At 39.0% G+C, this 13,897-nt stretch overlaps 1 protein-coding gene across 1 annotated transcript in view; it reads right to left on the reverse strand.

Annotated features, from left to right (window-relative positions):
* Positions 1–13,897, reverse strand: part of LOC119503035 (zinc finger MYM-type protein 4-like) — a 35,454-nt gene that overhangs the window by 20,961 nt on the left and 596 nt on the right. The window contains exons 2-13 of the mRNA XM_037794521.1: positions 13,429–13,502; positions 12,934–13,080; positions 11,548–11,708; positions 11,309–11,468; positions 11,012–11,206; positions 10,075–10,225; positions 7,885–7,949; positions 7,387–7,634; positions 6,102–6,279; positions 4,529–4,732; positions 1,601–1,751; positions 1,049–1,227 (exon numbers count right to left, since the gene is read on the reverse strand). Of these exons, the coding sequence (XP_037650449.1) occupies positions 1,049–1,227; positions 1,601–1,751; positions 4,529–4,732; positions 6,102–6,279; positions 7,387–7,634; positions 7,885–7,949; positions 10,075–10,225; positions 11,012–11,206; positions 11,309–11,468; positions 11,548–11,708; positions 12,934–13,080; positions 13,429–13,502 (1,913 nt within the window). The remainder of the gene's footprint in view (positions 1–1,048; positions 1,228–1,600; positions 1,752–4,528; positions 4,733–6,101; positions 6,280–7,386; positions 7,635–7,884; positions 7,950–10,074; positions 10,226–11,011; positions 11,207–11,308; positions 11,469–11,547; positions 11,709–12,933; positions 13,081–13,428; positions 13,503–13,897) is intronic.

A 13,897-nucleotide genomic window follows, 5' to 3' on the forward strand; every position in this document is an offset into this window, starting at 1 on the left:
AATGAATTACGTCTGACTATTAACCACACCCCTATTCTCTGTTTGAGAAAGAACGTTTACTAAAAAACAGGAAGTAAAACTGGCTGGAGGGGGGCTTTAATCAGACAGTTCTTATATTGTAATTCATTCCCATGCATGCTGCCCAGAGTAATCACAGTGACCGGCTCGTCTGCTGACAGCTGATAGCACAGTCCGGCTTATAACGGAGATAACAGCTAACGTTTACGGATGTTGCGTTGACTTGCGTTTTCATGCGTTCAAGCTCTATTCAGTAAATATAACAATTGGCGAAGGTAAATTATAAGGCTGTCATGATGTGTTCAAATGTAATCTTGTGAAATTGAATTTTTGGTGAGAAACTTAAATAAATACAGTTTTTCAAAGGAGAGGTTTTCACAGCAATATAAAATGGAGAATAGAGAGGGAATTATGACCCTAACTTCTTAACACTAGCTCTAAGCAGGTTATAATATATAATTAAAACTACTAATGTCAAGAATTTTTTTTATCAAAGCAAGTATTTAAATAAAAATACAATGATGTATTACCTAATCAACTGAATTGTGTGTTTTTATGCAAATAAGCACTATAGATGACAATAACAAAGTAAAAGGATAACATTTCGAATTTCTGACGGTTTACAAGGATGGTTAAAATTGTTTTCCCAGGGCGGTGGTAAAAAAGTTAGTCTGGAGCTTTGTTGTCAATTATAGTTCTTAGAAAGAGAATCGAAATCGGCAAAAATCTGAATTGGCAGTTCAGACTTTAAAAAAAAAAAAATTGGAATCGGCCAAGAAGATTGCTATCGGTTAAATTTTTATTCTAACTGGTGTGTAATTCAGCGGATCTACTTGTGTGTGCACACTGCAACCCACCTAGAGAAGAAATACTTTCCTCTAGTCCAACTTTACAGTTACTTATCAGAAACAAAATCAGTCATATTGTTAAACTGTACATCACACACATCACTGCAAAAAATGCTGTGGTTTAAAGTCTTGCCTTGATTTTAGTGCATTACAACTGTTACATTATTACACATAATACTCACGCAGTCCAAATTCGGTAGCGATGGCTTCACTTCTTTAATGTCATTCTCTTCAGGTGATGGCTTCACTTCTTTAATGAAACTTTCTTCAGGTGATGGCTTCACTTCTTTAATGAAACTTTCTTCAGGTGATGGCTTCACTTCTTTAATGAAATTCTCTTCAGGTGATGGGCTGTTCCTTCCTATAAATACAAATCAAAGAGGAGTCAAATGAACATGGATTTAAAACATACAATGGACTACAGAGAGAGATATTCTATTGCTGGAGACTAGCCTAGCGTAGAAGGGGTGAGCAGTGTATGGAAAACAATCAGCTCTAACTCAATGAAGAGATGATAACATTAGGACAAGTTTCTTGTTTTACTGTTAGTATTTAGCAAAGTAGGCAGCTAGATGCAACCTATTTGTTGTCTTAAGTTTGTAAACTGCTGTCAAAGCTCATAAATGATTCTATAATATAATAATTCAGTGCCTAGGCAATAAATAAAGGCAGTGGAGAGAGTGAGGGTGGGAGACAAGGGGTACAGTTCTATAAGAAGAATGACAGTGCAGTACCTGACACAGTGGAAGGCTGAGCCTTGTGTACCATCACACATCTGTTGCTACAGAAGAAGTCCAACCTGCCCTCAATATTTTTATTTTCAACCATGTCCGACAACTGATGGACCGTCTGGCACATGGTACACAGCCAGGGCGTCTCAATTTCCTGTAAAGATATAAAAACCAGCAGAGAAGCGATGTGAGGTACAGTGCAGGTTTAGGATCAGACGTGAGACTTATTTAACATCATCCATTAGCTGTTCTAAAACCACAGTAAATCACCGCCTCATGTGGCTTATCGCTTTTATAAAACAGTTACTACATATACCTGACAATGTTTCAGAAGATAAACACACAGGAACAAAAAATACAATCATTTATTGATAACAAATAATCATTGTTCCACCAAGCAATGTAGTTCTTCAGTGACATTTAGCAGAACGGTCGCCAAGCAACACACAGACGAAAGCAATTCTTCAATTTCTCCCTCAGTAATTTCAGAATGTCTCCTTTCTTTTTTATCTTTTTCCTCTATCCTGTCCATCTCTTTCCATACACTTACCCCATAAAGTAAATCAAAAATAGCTACAAACAAATTATAAAGCGATAGTTCCGGTCCTTGATTACGATTGGCTGAGTCGCGTTCGAAGCCGTTGTGAAATACACTATAAACCATGGATATACAGTATAATAACAACTGGATACCGGACCCCAAGATGGCACCTATTTGGTCCAATGAGAATTGCTGGTACATATAGAAAGCAAGTATAAAAGCACAGATACGAAACTCTGGTGTTTTTTTACAACAGCCGCCATTTTGGACTGAATCTGCTTATTATATTTATAATACTTTATTGTTCAACACAGGCCATTTAGTTAAAGTATGACTATAGAATAGAAATAATTTAGTTTTACTTTAGTACGGCACTTTTAAGGCAGACGTTTTACTGGCGTCCGGTAGTCGCTTTCAGTCCAAAATGGCAGAAGCGTAGCTTTGCTGCTGGGCGCTGATGTTGCAATGGAACAAACAATTGACTTTCACGTTTTGGTAATATACGTTCTTTGGAGAAAGAATGCAACTCATCATAATCTGAAAACTACGCCCCCCGGAGACATGACCCACCCTACTCTGCCTCTGATTGGCTTACCCTGAAAATCAACCCTAAACTAACCAATCTCACTCCTAACCAACAAAGGCAACAAGAAGGGTCTGGATCTAGATGCAGTCTCGCAGACTACCCACTTCAGTAGTAGTAGTAATAATAATAATAATAATAATAATAATAATAATAGGAGGTCCTGAACCTGGAAGATAGCTCAGGGCTTTTTTCCTTTTTCTCCCCATATACAGTCATCAATTGAGGGGAGGGGAGATGGAGGAGGAGCCCACTCTGGTAGGCTTGGAGGCAAGACCAATTGATTAGATTTTTTTTTTTAAACAAATAAAATAAAATAAAACAGGATGAAATACAAATAAAGAAAACTGAAAAAAAACACAAAAAAGGGGCAAAAATATATATCAAACTGTGTGCATGTGACTGTGTACAGTGTGTATGTTGGTAGGTGGGGGGTGGCTGGCAGTCAGGGTGAAAATCAAATTAAAGCAATATTTAAAAAAAAAAAGAAAAGATAAGTGATAAAGAACAATAGATACAAAATATGATGTATTTATGCATGAGGTGTGTGGAATGTAAATGAAATGAAGTTAAATGTAATCATCATAATCATCAAAGGTTACTGTTGGTGGGGTGGGGGGGTTTGAGAGCTATGTTGATCTGTTTTGGAGGATTATGGAGAGGGGTGTTCCGGTGGCCCATTGAGTGCTGCAGGAATGACGTATTTTTGTAGGCCAACCAGGAAGTTAGCATTGCCCTGGTTCCCTGCACTAAAAAACAGTTGGATTTTTCTATAGGCTTTTGGATTATTGCAGAAAATAAGCTCTGTGGCAAACACACCTTTATGATACTTACACGTTTTGTTCAGCAAGATAATCTCCACAAATGACCACCACTTTTAGGATTTTTGAAGAGTGAATGTAATCACCAGAAGACACATAAAGGCTTCAAAATTCATGATTTATTGATGTATTTCATTTCGTAGAACAAAACGTTAAAATCTCTTCAGCTTGTGTTAACCACAGACCTTATTTCAGGCATTTAACTAAAACCCATTGACTTCCAGACGAGGGAACCGGAAGTGCTAAAATGCTAACTCATTTCCAGGTTTTAGGACTCATTCCTGTAGCACTCTATTGCATTGCTTTGCCAAATATTATAGTCTGTGACTAAAAACTCTGTGACTTAAGACACATCGTCTTTAGATGGGAGAGGGTGTTAGGATTCAGACTTTTCAAAGTCTTTTCAAAGTCTCCTAGTTGGTAGGCATCAACATTACTGTAAAGTAAAGCTGGCTACCATTATGGAGCCCCAAAACTGTCAAAAGGTAGTAAAAGACAAAATATAACTGAAAATATCAATAAATAATTCAAATGGCGTGTATAAACAATATAAAGCTTTATATTTTCCTTGAACAATCAATCTATTTTATTTTCTATTTATCTTTCATTGGCTCATTTCATTTTTCTGCTCCTTAGTTTTACCAAAACATGTGTTGGGTCTGAGCACATATATTTAATTATTTATCTATTTCTTATCGACCTAATCAACATTTCCCATATTCCTAATGCACATAATGAGATGGGTTGAGCCACAGTTACAAAACTGCATCACCATTCAAACTGCGCAAAACTAAGGAAATGAGTTTGTTAATTGACAGACTCATGCTGCCTGTGCACACACACTGCTTGGGTGTTGACCATGTATGTATAGCTAAGTAATATGCATGGTCATGTGCAGTGTTAATGTGGATGTTGTAGATATGCCAATACCAGTATTGTTCTGGTAAAAATGAAGTGATCGTGACTTTGACGTTTGATTTCTGCACCTCTTTGAACTTGACCAGACATTCTTCACTGCAGATGACTCGACTGCCGTCCTCCGCCTTCAGCATGAACCCTTTGTCGAAGCTGACGGAGCTGCAGACATCACAAATGGACAACGGCAAGTTGTTGATTCTGTGGGTGTTGACGAAGCATTCCTTACTGCAAATTCTCTGGGTACAGCCATCCAGGGTCAGCTTGAATTTGCACTGAGGATGACAAAGGAGCATGTGGATTGATCATACTGTGTCAATTCTGATTATTTAAAGGATAAGAATAGTGATAGTCTTTATTTTCATATTTTCAGCTAATCTTCATGAAGGGACATTGCTCCAAAGATCCATTACTGAGGCCCTGTTCAGACCTGGCATTAAGATGCATCCTGGGTGATCGGATCACAAGTGGACAGCTTTAAGTACAAGTGTGTATGAAAATGTAAGATATTACTACTGACATTCCTGTAATATTACGTCACGTCTGCTATACTAACCATGTGTTTACTTTGTGTTTATTTGCATAAAAAACTGAGCTTCAGAACTCTTGACTTCTCTTTTGGAAGGAGAAGGATTGAGACACTGGAGGAAAAATACATCCACCCCTTTATGAAGAATGAACTACAACGATGGCTCAGCTGCAGGTTGTGAGATGGTCACATACGCTATTGACAAACTTCATCAATATCTGTTCACAAGGGTCCCTTTCACTGCCTGGCTGTCAGTAACTTAGAGCTTGATTTAGTAATCTATTATAACCGATGGACTGATGTGCTTACTTCCATAGATGTTTCTATTAGGGCTGTCAAAGTTAATGCGATAACATGTTAACGCAAACTCGTTTTAACGCCACTAATTTCTTTATTGCATTAAGAAACTTGCGGTTTTTAGGTTGTAGCGGGATCAGTTTTAAAGCTGGAGTGAAGATGGTATCAAATGAAACTAGAAAACCTAAGGAATCCATCGGTACCAACCAATGTTATACTAGCTTTTCACGAAGGAGGTTAAATAACGCTTGCGTCAAACTTGCGCTAAATTTTGGCAAGGAAAAACTGTCATGGCCATTTTCAAAGGGGTCCCTTGACCTCCGACCTCCAGATCAGTGAATGTAAATGGGTTCTATGGGTACCCACAAGTCTCCCCTTTACAGACATGCCCACTTTATGATAATCACATGCAGTTTGGGGCAAGTCATAGTCAAGTCAGCACACTGACACACTGACAGCTGTTGTTGCCTGTTGGGCTGCAGTTTGCCATGTTATGATTTGAGCATATTGTTTTATGCTAAATGCAATACCTGTGAGAGTTTCTGGACAATATCTGTCATTGTTTTGTGTTAATTGATTTCCAATAATATATACATATATTTTCATAAAGCAAGAATATTTGCCAACTCCCATGTTGATAAGAGTATTAAATACTTGACAAATCTCCCTTTAAGGTGCAGTTTGGACAGATAAAAAAAATTGAGATTATTTGCGATTAATCACGTTTAAATATTTGAATCGATTGACAGTCCTAATTAAAAGCATTGACGTGACTAAAAGTCAAACAGAAACCAAAAATCTATTTCTTTTTTCCTTACATAGCAATATTTGGCACACATCTTGCACTCTGATCGAGGTCCTGCAGCTGGAGGTTTGGGGGCCGCCGTGTTTCTCTTGGAGTTGACAGAAGCAAGGCAGGTGTCGCTGCACAATTCCTTCATAGTTCCGGAATCATCCACCGGAGCCAGGATCATGTTGTGAGGCCGCATTATCACCCTGAGGGGAGGAGATCAAGATGAGATTCACGTTCGGGAAAACCCTTGTCAGTTTTGCATAGGGGGCGTTGTTATGACACAGAAACCTTGTTTTATTTTTCAAAGAATGAGCAAAGATCATTGGCCTCAGTACCTCAAGTCTCCTGAATTTATGGTGTTTGCTCTGCTTGACCTGCAGTATTAAAGGTCTACAAAATCTGTCACAAAAATTGAAAATGCCAGGTGATAACAATGCTAGTTTTGTCCGACCAACAAAACCTAAAGATTTTCAGTGTAGGATCACATAAGATAAAGAAAAGCAGCAAATTCTCACAACTAAGAATCTGGAATCAACTGTCAAAAGAGTTGCACATTATTTATCATAAATGTTGGACTTTGTAAAACAAAATATGTATGTAACTGTCAAAATTTTGTATCGATTCTCTTTTTAATACAAATGCACACACAAAACAAAAACTAGGACTGTCAAAGTTAACGCGACAACGTGTTAACTTTGACACTAATTTCTTTCACGCATTAACGCAACTTGCGATTTTTATGTCGTAGCGGGCTCAGTTAAGGGCTAGAGTGAAGATACTGGCATCATATGACACTAGAAAACCTAAAGAATCCATTGGTACCACCATGTCATACTAGCTTGTTGCAAAGTAGGTTAAATAACGTTCCAAACTTACGCTCAATTTTGGCGAGGAAAAACTGTCATGGTCATTTTCAAAGGGGTCCCTTGACCTCTGACCTCCAGATATGTGAATGTAAATGGGTTCTATGGGTACCCACGAGTCTCCCCTTTACAGACATGCCCACTTTATGATAATCCCAGTTTTGGGCAAGTCAGTCGAGTCAGCACACTGACACACCGACAGCTGCTTGAGTTTGCCATGACAATATTTGTCATTGTTTTGTGTTGTTAATTGATTTCCAATAATAAATTAAATACGTGACAAATCTACCCACAAGGTACATTTAGAACAGATAAAAAATGTGCGATTCATTTGCGATTAATCGTGATTAAATATTTTAATAGATTGACAGCCCTAAAAAAAAAAAAAAGGAAATCTCACAAAAAGGAGGAGAGGTGACATACAGACGAAACGTATCTTGGACTTACTGGAAGCAGTTGTAGCAGTTTTTGATGACTTGTTGGGGATGCCTTTCAGAGAGGCATTTGGCTGAGCAAAAGACCTCCAGTGAGCTCTTCGTCCGGTAAAGTGTCTCTCCTCTCGGCAGTCTCTTTCTACACTTGCAACAGATAACGCACGAGTCTGCACTGATCAGTTCTGGTTTGGTGCACGATTCAGCAGCTGCAGATGCATCATTCCCGCTCGCCGTGGAGTCTGTACTGATGTCTGCCTCCTCCTGTGGGACGATGCATTTATAGTACAGAGATTAGAAGCCATCCCTGGACTTGCATGTGATTCTACTTGGCTATGCTCGAATCAGACAAGCTGTTGTCATGTAAATAAACAGAAGAAAGCTTCATTTAAAACACGATAACAAGTAAACAAATACTGTGTCTGCTTCACGTAGCTCTCGTGTGGAACAGATTCCACTCACACCTTCATATTTTTTCACTCCAGTAAATTAATTTATTGTATAGAATACTCACAGCATTCAATATTTGTATCTTCTGTGTGAATCTCCTCTTCTTCAACTGATCCAAGCGTTTCTTTCCTGAAGGGAGAAATCGGTCACAGGTCATTAGGTTTACTGCAAATATAGGAACTGTACATAAACTAACCAAATGGCATTGACATTTTACTTTAACGCCCCATTATTTAGCATTTATAAGCAAACATTTAATGAATGGTTTCTAACACACTATAATTTAGTTATAAGCCCATATAAGGACATTTTAAGCTATTAATGTATAGTATTTGTCAACAATTACAATAACTTGTCCTATGAAGACATATTTTATAGTATTACTACTGCATTTTACTATATTGACATTCAGCCTTCACTTATGGATGCCCATGGAAGGAGTTATAGTTGTTGTCAAATGCATGTCAAACTGGCATGGTCATTTTCAAAAGGGGTTCCTTGACCTCTGACCTCAAGATATGTGAATGAAAATGTGAGACAATTTTGGGGAATTTGACCTGACTGTATAAAATGACCTGTGGTGACCTCATGATAATCACAGCCTCATGAAACTTTACAGCCACAAACTAGAGACCTAGAGCATTCAGAGGATGGATGGATCAAACTAGAGACCTAGAGCATTCAGAGGATGGATGGATCAGACTAGAGACCTAGAGCATTCAGAGGATGGATGGATCAAACTAGAGACCTAGAGCATTCAGAGGATGGATGGATCAAACTAGAGACCTAGAGCATTCAGAGGATGGATGGATCAGACTAGAGACCTAGAGCATTCAGAGGATGGATGGATCAAACTAGAGACCTAGAGCATTCAGAGGATGGATGGATGGATCAGACTAGAGACCTGGAGCATTCAGAGGATGGATGGATCAAACTAGAGACCTAGAGCATTCAGAGGATGGATGGATCAGACTAGAGACCTGGAGCATTCAGAGGATGGATGGATCAAACTAGAGACCTAGAGTATTCAGAGGATGGATGGATCAGACTAGAGACCTAGAGCATTCAGAGGATGGATAGATGAATCAAACTAGAGACCTAGAGCATTCAGAGGATGGATGGATGGATGGATCAGACTAGAGACCTAGAGTATTCAGAGGATGGATGGCTTTTCTAGCTAGATTGACAATAAGGGGGTTTCTGAGCAGTTTACACAACACAAGTGCTCGCCATCCAATTGCCGACAAAATGTCATTCTTGCAGAAATCTCCAAATGTCAAACGTTTTTGATCCCAAAGCACAGCATGGCTTTTTCTATGGTGTTCCTCAAGGTCTTGGTGTCTTAATGTGGTATTTTGGAGGGATTATTGATCATTTTAATTCTCCAGTGGTAAAAAATGGTTAAATTTAGCACCAAATCTGTGTAACAAATGGTATCAACCCAAAAATTGCTGCAACAACTTATGAGACATAATAGAGCATGGGGACGACCATCATACACTTCCATTATAATGTTCTTAGCCCTTATAAACTTTTTTACAATTTATTTTGATTCATTAATTGTTTTCATGTGTATTTCTGATTTATTGGTAGAACAACTTGACACACTGAGCTGCATCTCAAATGAATTTTCGGTTTCCCAGCTTTCAGATGATGTACACCACTTCTCCCCCTAAAGACTCCCTCTAAATACCCCCCTAAAAAAGACAGAAATGGGTCTATTGTGGGTCTCAGGGGGTTAATAAGCACTTCAATCTGCTTACAACTAATGTTATAAACCAATTATTTAATGTTTATATACTGCTTTTAAATGCTAAATAAAAGTGTTACCAGGCACATTTTCTCTTATCTGTGTCAGACTGTGCAGCATTTATTTTGAGGCCTATCATATGGCATGAATGTCTGGAAATAGAAAAAAACATGGCAGTGCCCCATTTGGCCGCTTCTTATGTTGCCGTAAGGGTGGGAAGCAGGCAGCATATGAGGCTATAGGTATGATGTTAATTCTCTACCAGCAGCAGGTGGTAGAGATGCTGTGATAATCTTCAATTCCATCTATTATCAACCCCTGTGTAGTGTTTAAGAGTCTGATACATTTAAAATTCACTGATATATGACTCAACCTGGACTTCCAGGATAGCACTTTGTCTCACTGGTACTTGTAGCAACTCTCCACATCAACACAGCCCCTTGAAAAAAAAGAAGAAAGAAGAAAAAAAAAAAGGCTAAAGTTGACAAACTTATTGTCCAGTACCTTGAAGAGGTGCGGGCCGAAGCATGTACGATCTCAGACAGGTGCGGGTGCAGAAGAGCTCCACCGTGTTCTCGCCGCTTTTGAAATGAACCATGCCTGAAATCGGTTGAGAAGTGTGGCACATGGTGCATCGGTGGGGCGTCTTGGTGTTCTGCACAGTAACAGAAAAAGAAAACAGAATGTCAGGGATATTGTAGAATAATTATTTCATTCAGAAAAGCTTTTAATCAGTGAGCAAGTCTCTCTGTGCCTTGCTTTGGGTCCCTTGGGTCCAATCCCAAGGGGAATTTCAGTGCTACAGCATACAGTGAGAATTTAAACAATAGTGGGCTTTCAGTGTGCAAAGCCAGGTCTGACTTTTCCAGTTTGGTTTGGTAGAACTTGACTGGCCTGCACAGAGCCCTGGCCAACCCTTTCTGGCTGCACTGCGGCAAATATTGATCGGTCAAGTTGGGGTTTCCCCATCAGCAGCTGCTCTTTCAAAATGAATTGGCACAAATGTTTCAGCTGGTTACGTCTTTGCCTCCGCAATCAGTCATCTAATCCAGGGATTCTCAAAGTGAATCGAACTCCGATCAAACGGTCAAACTAGGCAGCGCTGATCAATAAATTAATCAATATTCTGTTCCTATAATGCATATTTCTCTCCTCAAATGTTTTCAGAATCATCTTGTAGTGTACTGTTTAGCTGTAAAATGAGAACGTTTGTGATCCGGCAGCCATGTTGAGATCAGTTGAGGAAACACCAGGCACCGCCCACCAGCCGGAGCAAACTCTCATTTTACAGCTAAACAATACACTATAAGATGTTTCTGAAAACATTTGAGGTGAGAAATAGGCATGTACAATGTATATGGTGTTTCAGTGTTGCATTATCCAAGCTGTAATATTTTCTGTCTTCGACATTTAAGTGACCATAATTTGGATGTTTCAGCACCTCTTTCAACTCGTCCAGACATTGTTGACTGCAGATGGTTTTGGTCCCCTCTTCCAGCTTCAGCTGCAGCAGATTGTTACAGCAGATGGAGCTGCAGTTGTCGCAGATGGCCACGGTGTCCCTGCGGAAATCTTCTAAGCAGGAGTGGCTGCAGAATTTGTGGACATCCTCGTTCAGAATCAACTCGCATGTGGCCTGTAGAAGATAATGATGACGGGGTAGTGAGCGCGACAAAGAGTTTATAGTTAAAATGAGCGAGTTTCATTGAAGAAAAAAATATATTTGTTTTTTGCTTACAGTGCAGGATTTGTTGCACATGCTGCAGAGCTGTTGTGGTGTTTGGGTGGACATAGGGTTGGACTTAAAAGATATCAGACAGGTCACACTGCAGAAGTCCTTCATAGTTCCCTTAATGTCCACTGCAGCCATGATGAGGTCAAGAGGCTGCGATATCGCCCTGACAGAACACATTCAAAAATGTAAACTACTATGTTACTGACTACTTTAAGATGAAGTGATGTTTTTCAAAGACTCACTTGAGGCAGTGATGACACGTCTTGGTGACTGGTTTGTTGATGGGAAAGATTTGGAAAAGGCAGTCTTTGGAGCAGAAGACGTCTGTGAATCCTTTCTTCTGGTAAGCTGTTTGACCCTTCGCCATGCTCTTCTTGCAGTGGGAGCAGGTCATCTCCGTCACCTGATATGCGAAAGAGAAGATGAAGAATGATGATTATTAGATTTTTCTTAGTTTGTTGGTAGTTTAGTGTATGCTAAATGCAGTACCTGTGAGGGTTTCTGGACAATATTTGTCATTGTTTTCTGTTGTTAGTTGATTTCCAATAATAAATATATACATACATTGCATAAAGCAGCATATTTGCCCACTGCCATGTAGATAAGAGTATTAAATACTTGACAAATCTCCCTTTATTGTACATTTTGAACAGTTAAAAAAACGTTTAATTGGCGATTAAAGCTTCAGTATGCAGTATATTTTTGGCATCATTGTAATTCAAGTGTTCTGAGAGAAACTAGACTTCTGCACCTCCTCATGGCTCTGGTTTCAGGCTTTAGAAAATCTAGCCCGTGACGGGAAACTTTGACCAATCACAGATCATTTCATTGAGAGAGCGTTCCTATTGGCTGTGCTCCGGCTGGTGGGCGGTGCTAGGTATTTCCTCAACAGATCTCAACATGGCTGCACAAACTTTCTCATTTTACAGCTGAACAGTACACTACAAGATGATTCTGAAAACATCTGAGGAGAGAAATAGGCATTACAGTAACAAAATATTGATTCATATTTGATCAGTGCTGCCTAGTTTGACCGTGGTTGACAGCCAGCTCTTATAGACGGCAGCTGGACAGCAGACTCCAGATCAGCTCTGATTGGTTGATTTCCTCCGGTTTGTGAAATCTTGCAGATGCCATTAGGAGCACCGGAGGGCACCGGAGGGCACCGGAGGACACCGGAGGACACACAGTCACATGATTTTTTTCAGATTACCTGTCTCATGCACTACTGTCAGGATATAATGACCGTTTTATAAAAATAACTTTTTTTAATCATATTTGCTCCAATTCTACCCACTGCTGCTTTAACTGTGATTAGCTATGGACAATCATGCGATTAATCGTGTTTAAATATTTAAATTGATTGGCAGCCTAAATTGTATCTTGCGGATTGTACAGAGGAAACGATGCAACATTTGACCTGCTCATACCAGCTCTGATTGAAGCATCAAAGAACGTTTGCTTATCCTTCCAAATTGTAGACGGCAGTAGCTCAGATGATTTAATCATAAAAAATACTTAATGGTGGTTATTCAAAATATTCTCATACATATAATGTGATTTAATACTTTTATAAATGCAATGTTCACTTGATGAACAGCAGCTAAGGTAAAAGTACGTTCCCTTACCTTTGCATAGTTCGGCTCGTCTTTGACGTTTGTGGATGTGGAGGATGTTCGACGCTTGTCTTGGACGGGCTGAGCTTTCACCGGCGACTTGATGGACTTATACTCAGATGATAACTGGGAAATGTAGACTGGAGCCTTAAACTTCTCCTAGGACAAAAAGAGAACGAAAAACAACTTTGTCACGGGAAAACTGTGATGAAAACTGTGATGAAAACTGTGATGCTGTGACGCTAATGATTACACTTTGTTAAAATAGAAAATAAAGTACTGTTGAGGAATGTTATATTTTTGTCATTTATCATTTTACGCTGCGTTAGCAAGAGTAAAAAAAAAAAAAGCTGCAACATCTATATCCATTATATGGCAAAAGAGTTATGTGAAAAAATGCCAAATGCCAAAGATGTGTATATAAAGATATTTTAATTCATACTTGCATACCAGTTTTTGCTTATAATATGGTAACACATTTTAAATTTATTGAAAAAGGATACTCACAATGTCCAGTTTAGGGATTAATATCTTCACTTCTTTCATTCCGATCACTGCAGCTGATAATTTGTTGTTCTTTTCTATAAATGATGATGAAATGAATAAGATCAAATGTGGGTGTTATGCAGTTCAAATGCTATACTATTGGATGGATTGCCATGCAATTCTGTAGAGACATTCATGACCCCCCTGATGAAGCCTACTGACTTTGGTGATCCCGACTTTTCCTCTAGCGCCACCATGAGGTTTTTAGTTTTGAGTGAAATATCTCAACAACTATTGGTGAATTGCTGTGAACTTTGCTTCAGATGTTCGAGGCCCAATGAGGATCAATTCTTAAAACTTTTGTGATACCCTGCCTTTTCCTGTAGCGCCACTCATTGGTCAAAGTTTAAACTTATTCACTGAAATAGTTTGAAATCTTCTAGATGGATTGGCACAAAACTTTGTACAGACATTCATGGTTCTGAAATGA

The sequence above is a fragment of the Sebastes umbrosus genome, chromosome 15 (assembly GCF_015220745.1).
Source record: "Sebastes umbrosus isolate fSebUmb1 chromosome 15, fSebUmb1.pri, whole genome shotgun sequence".
NCBI classification, from domain to species: domain Eukaryota; kingdom Metazoa; phylum Chordata; class Actinopteri; order Perciformes; family Sebastidae; genus Sebastes; species Sebastes umbrosus.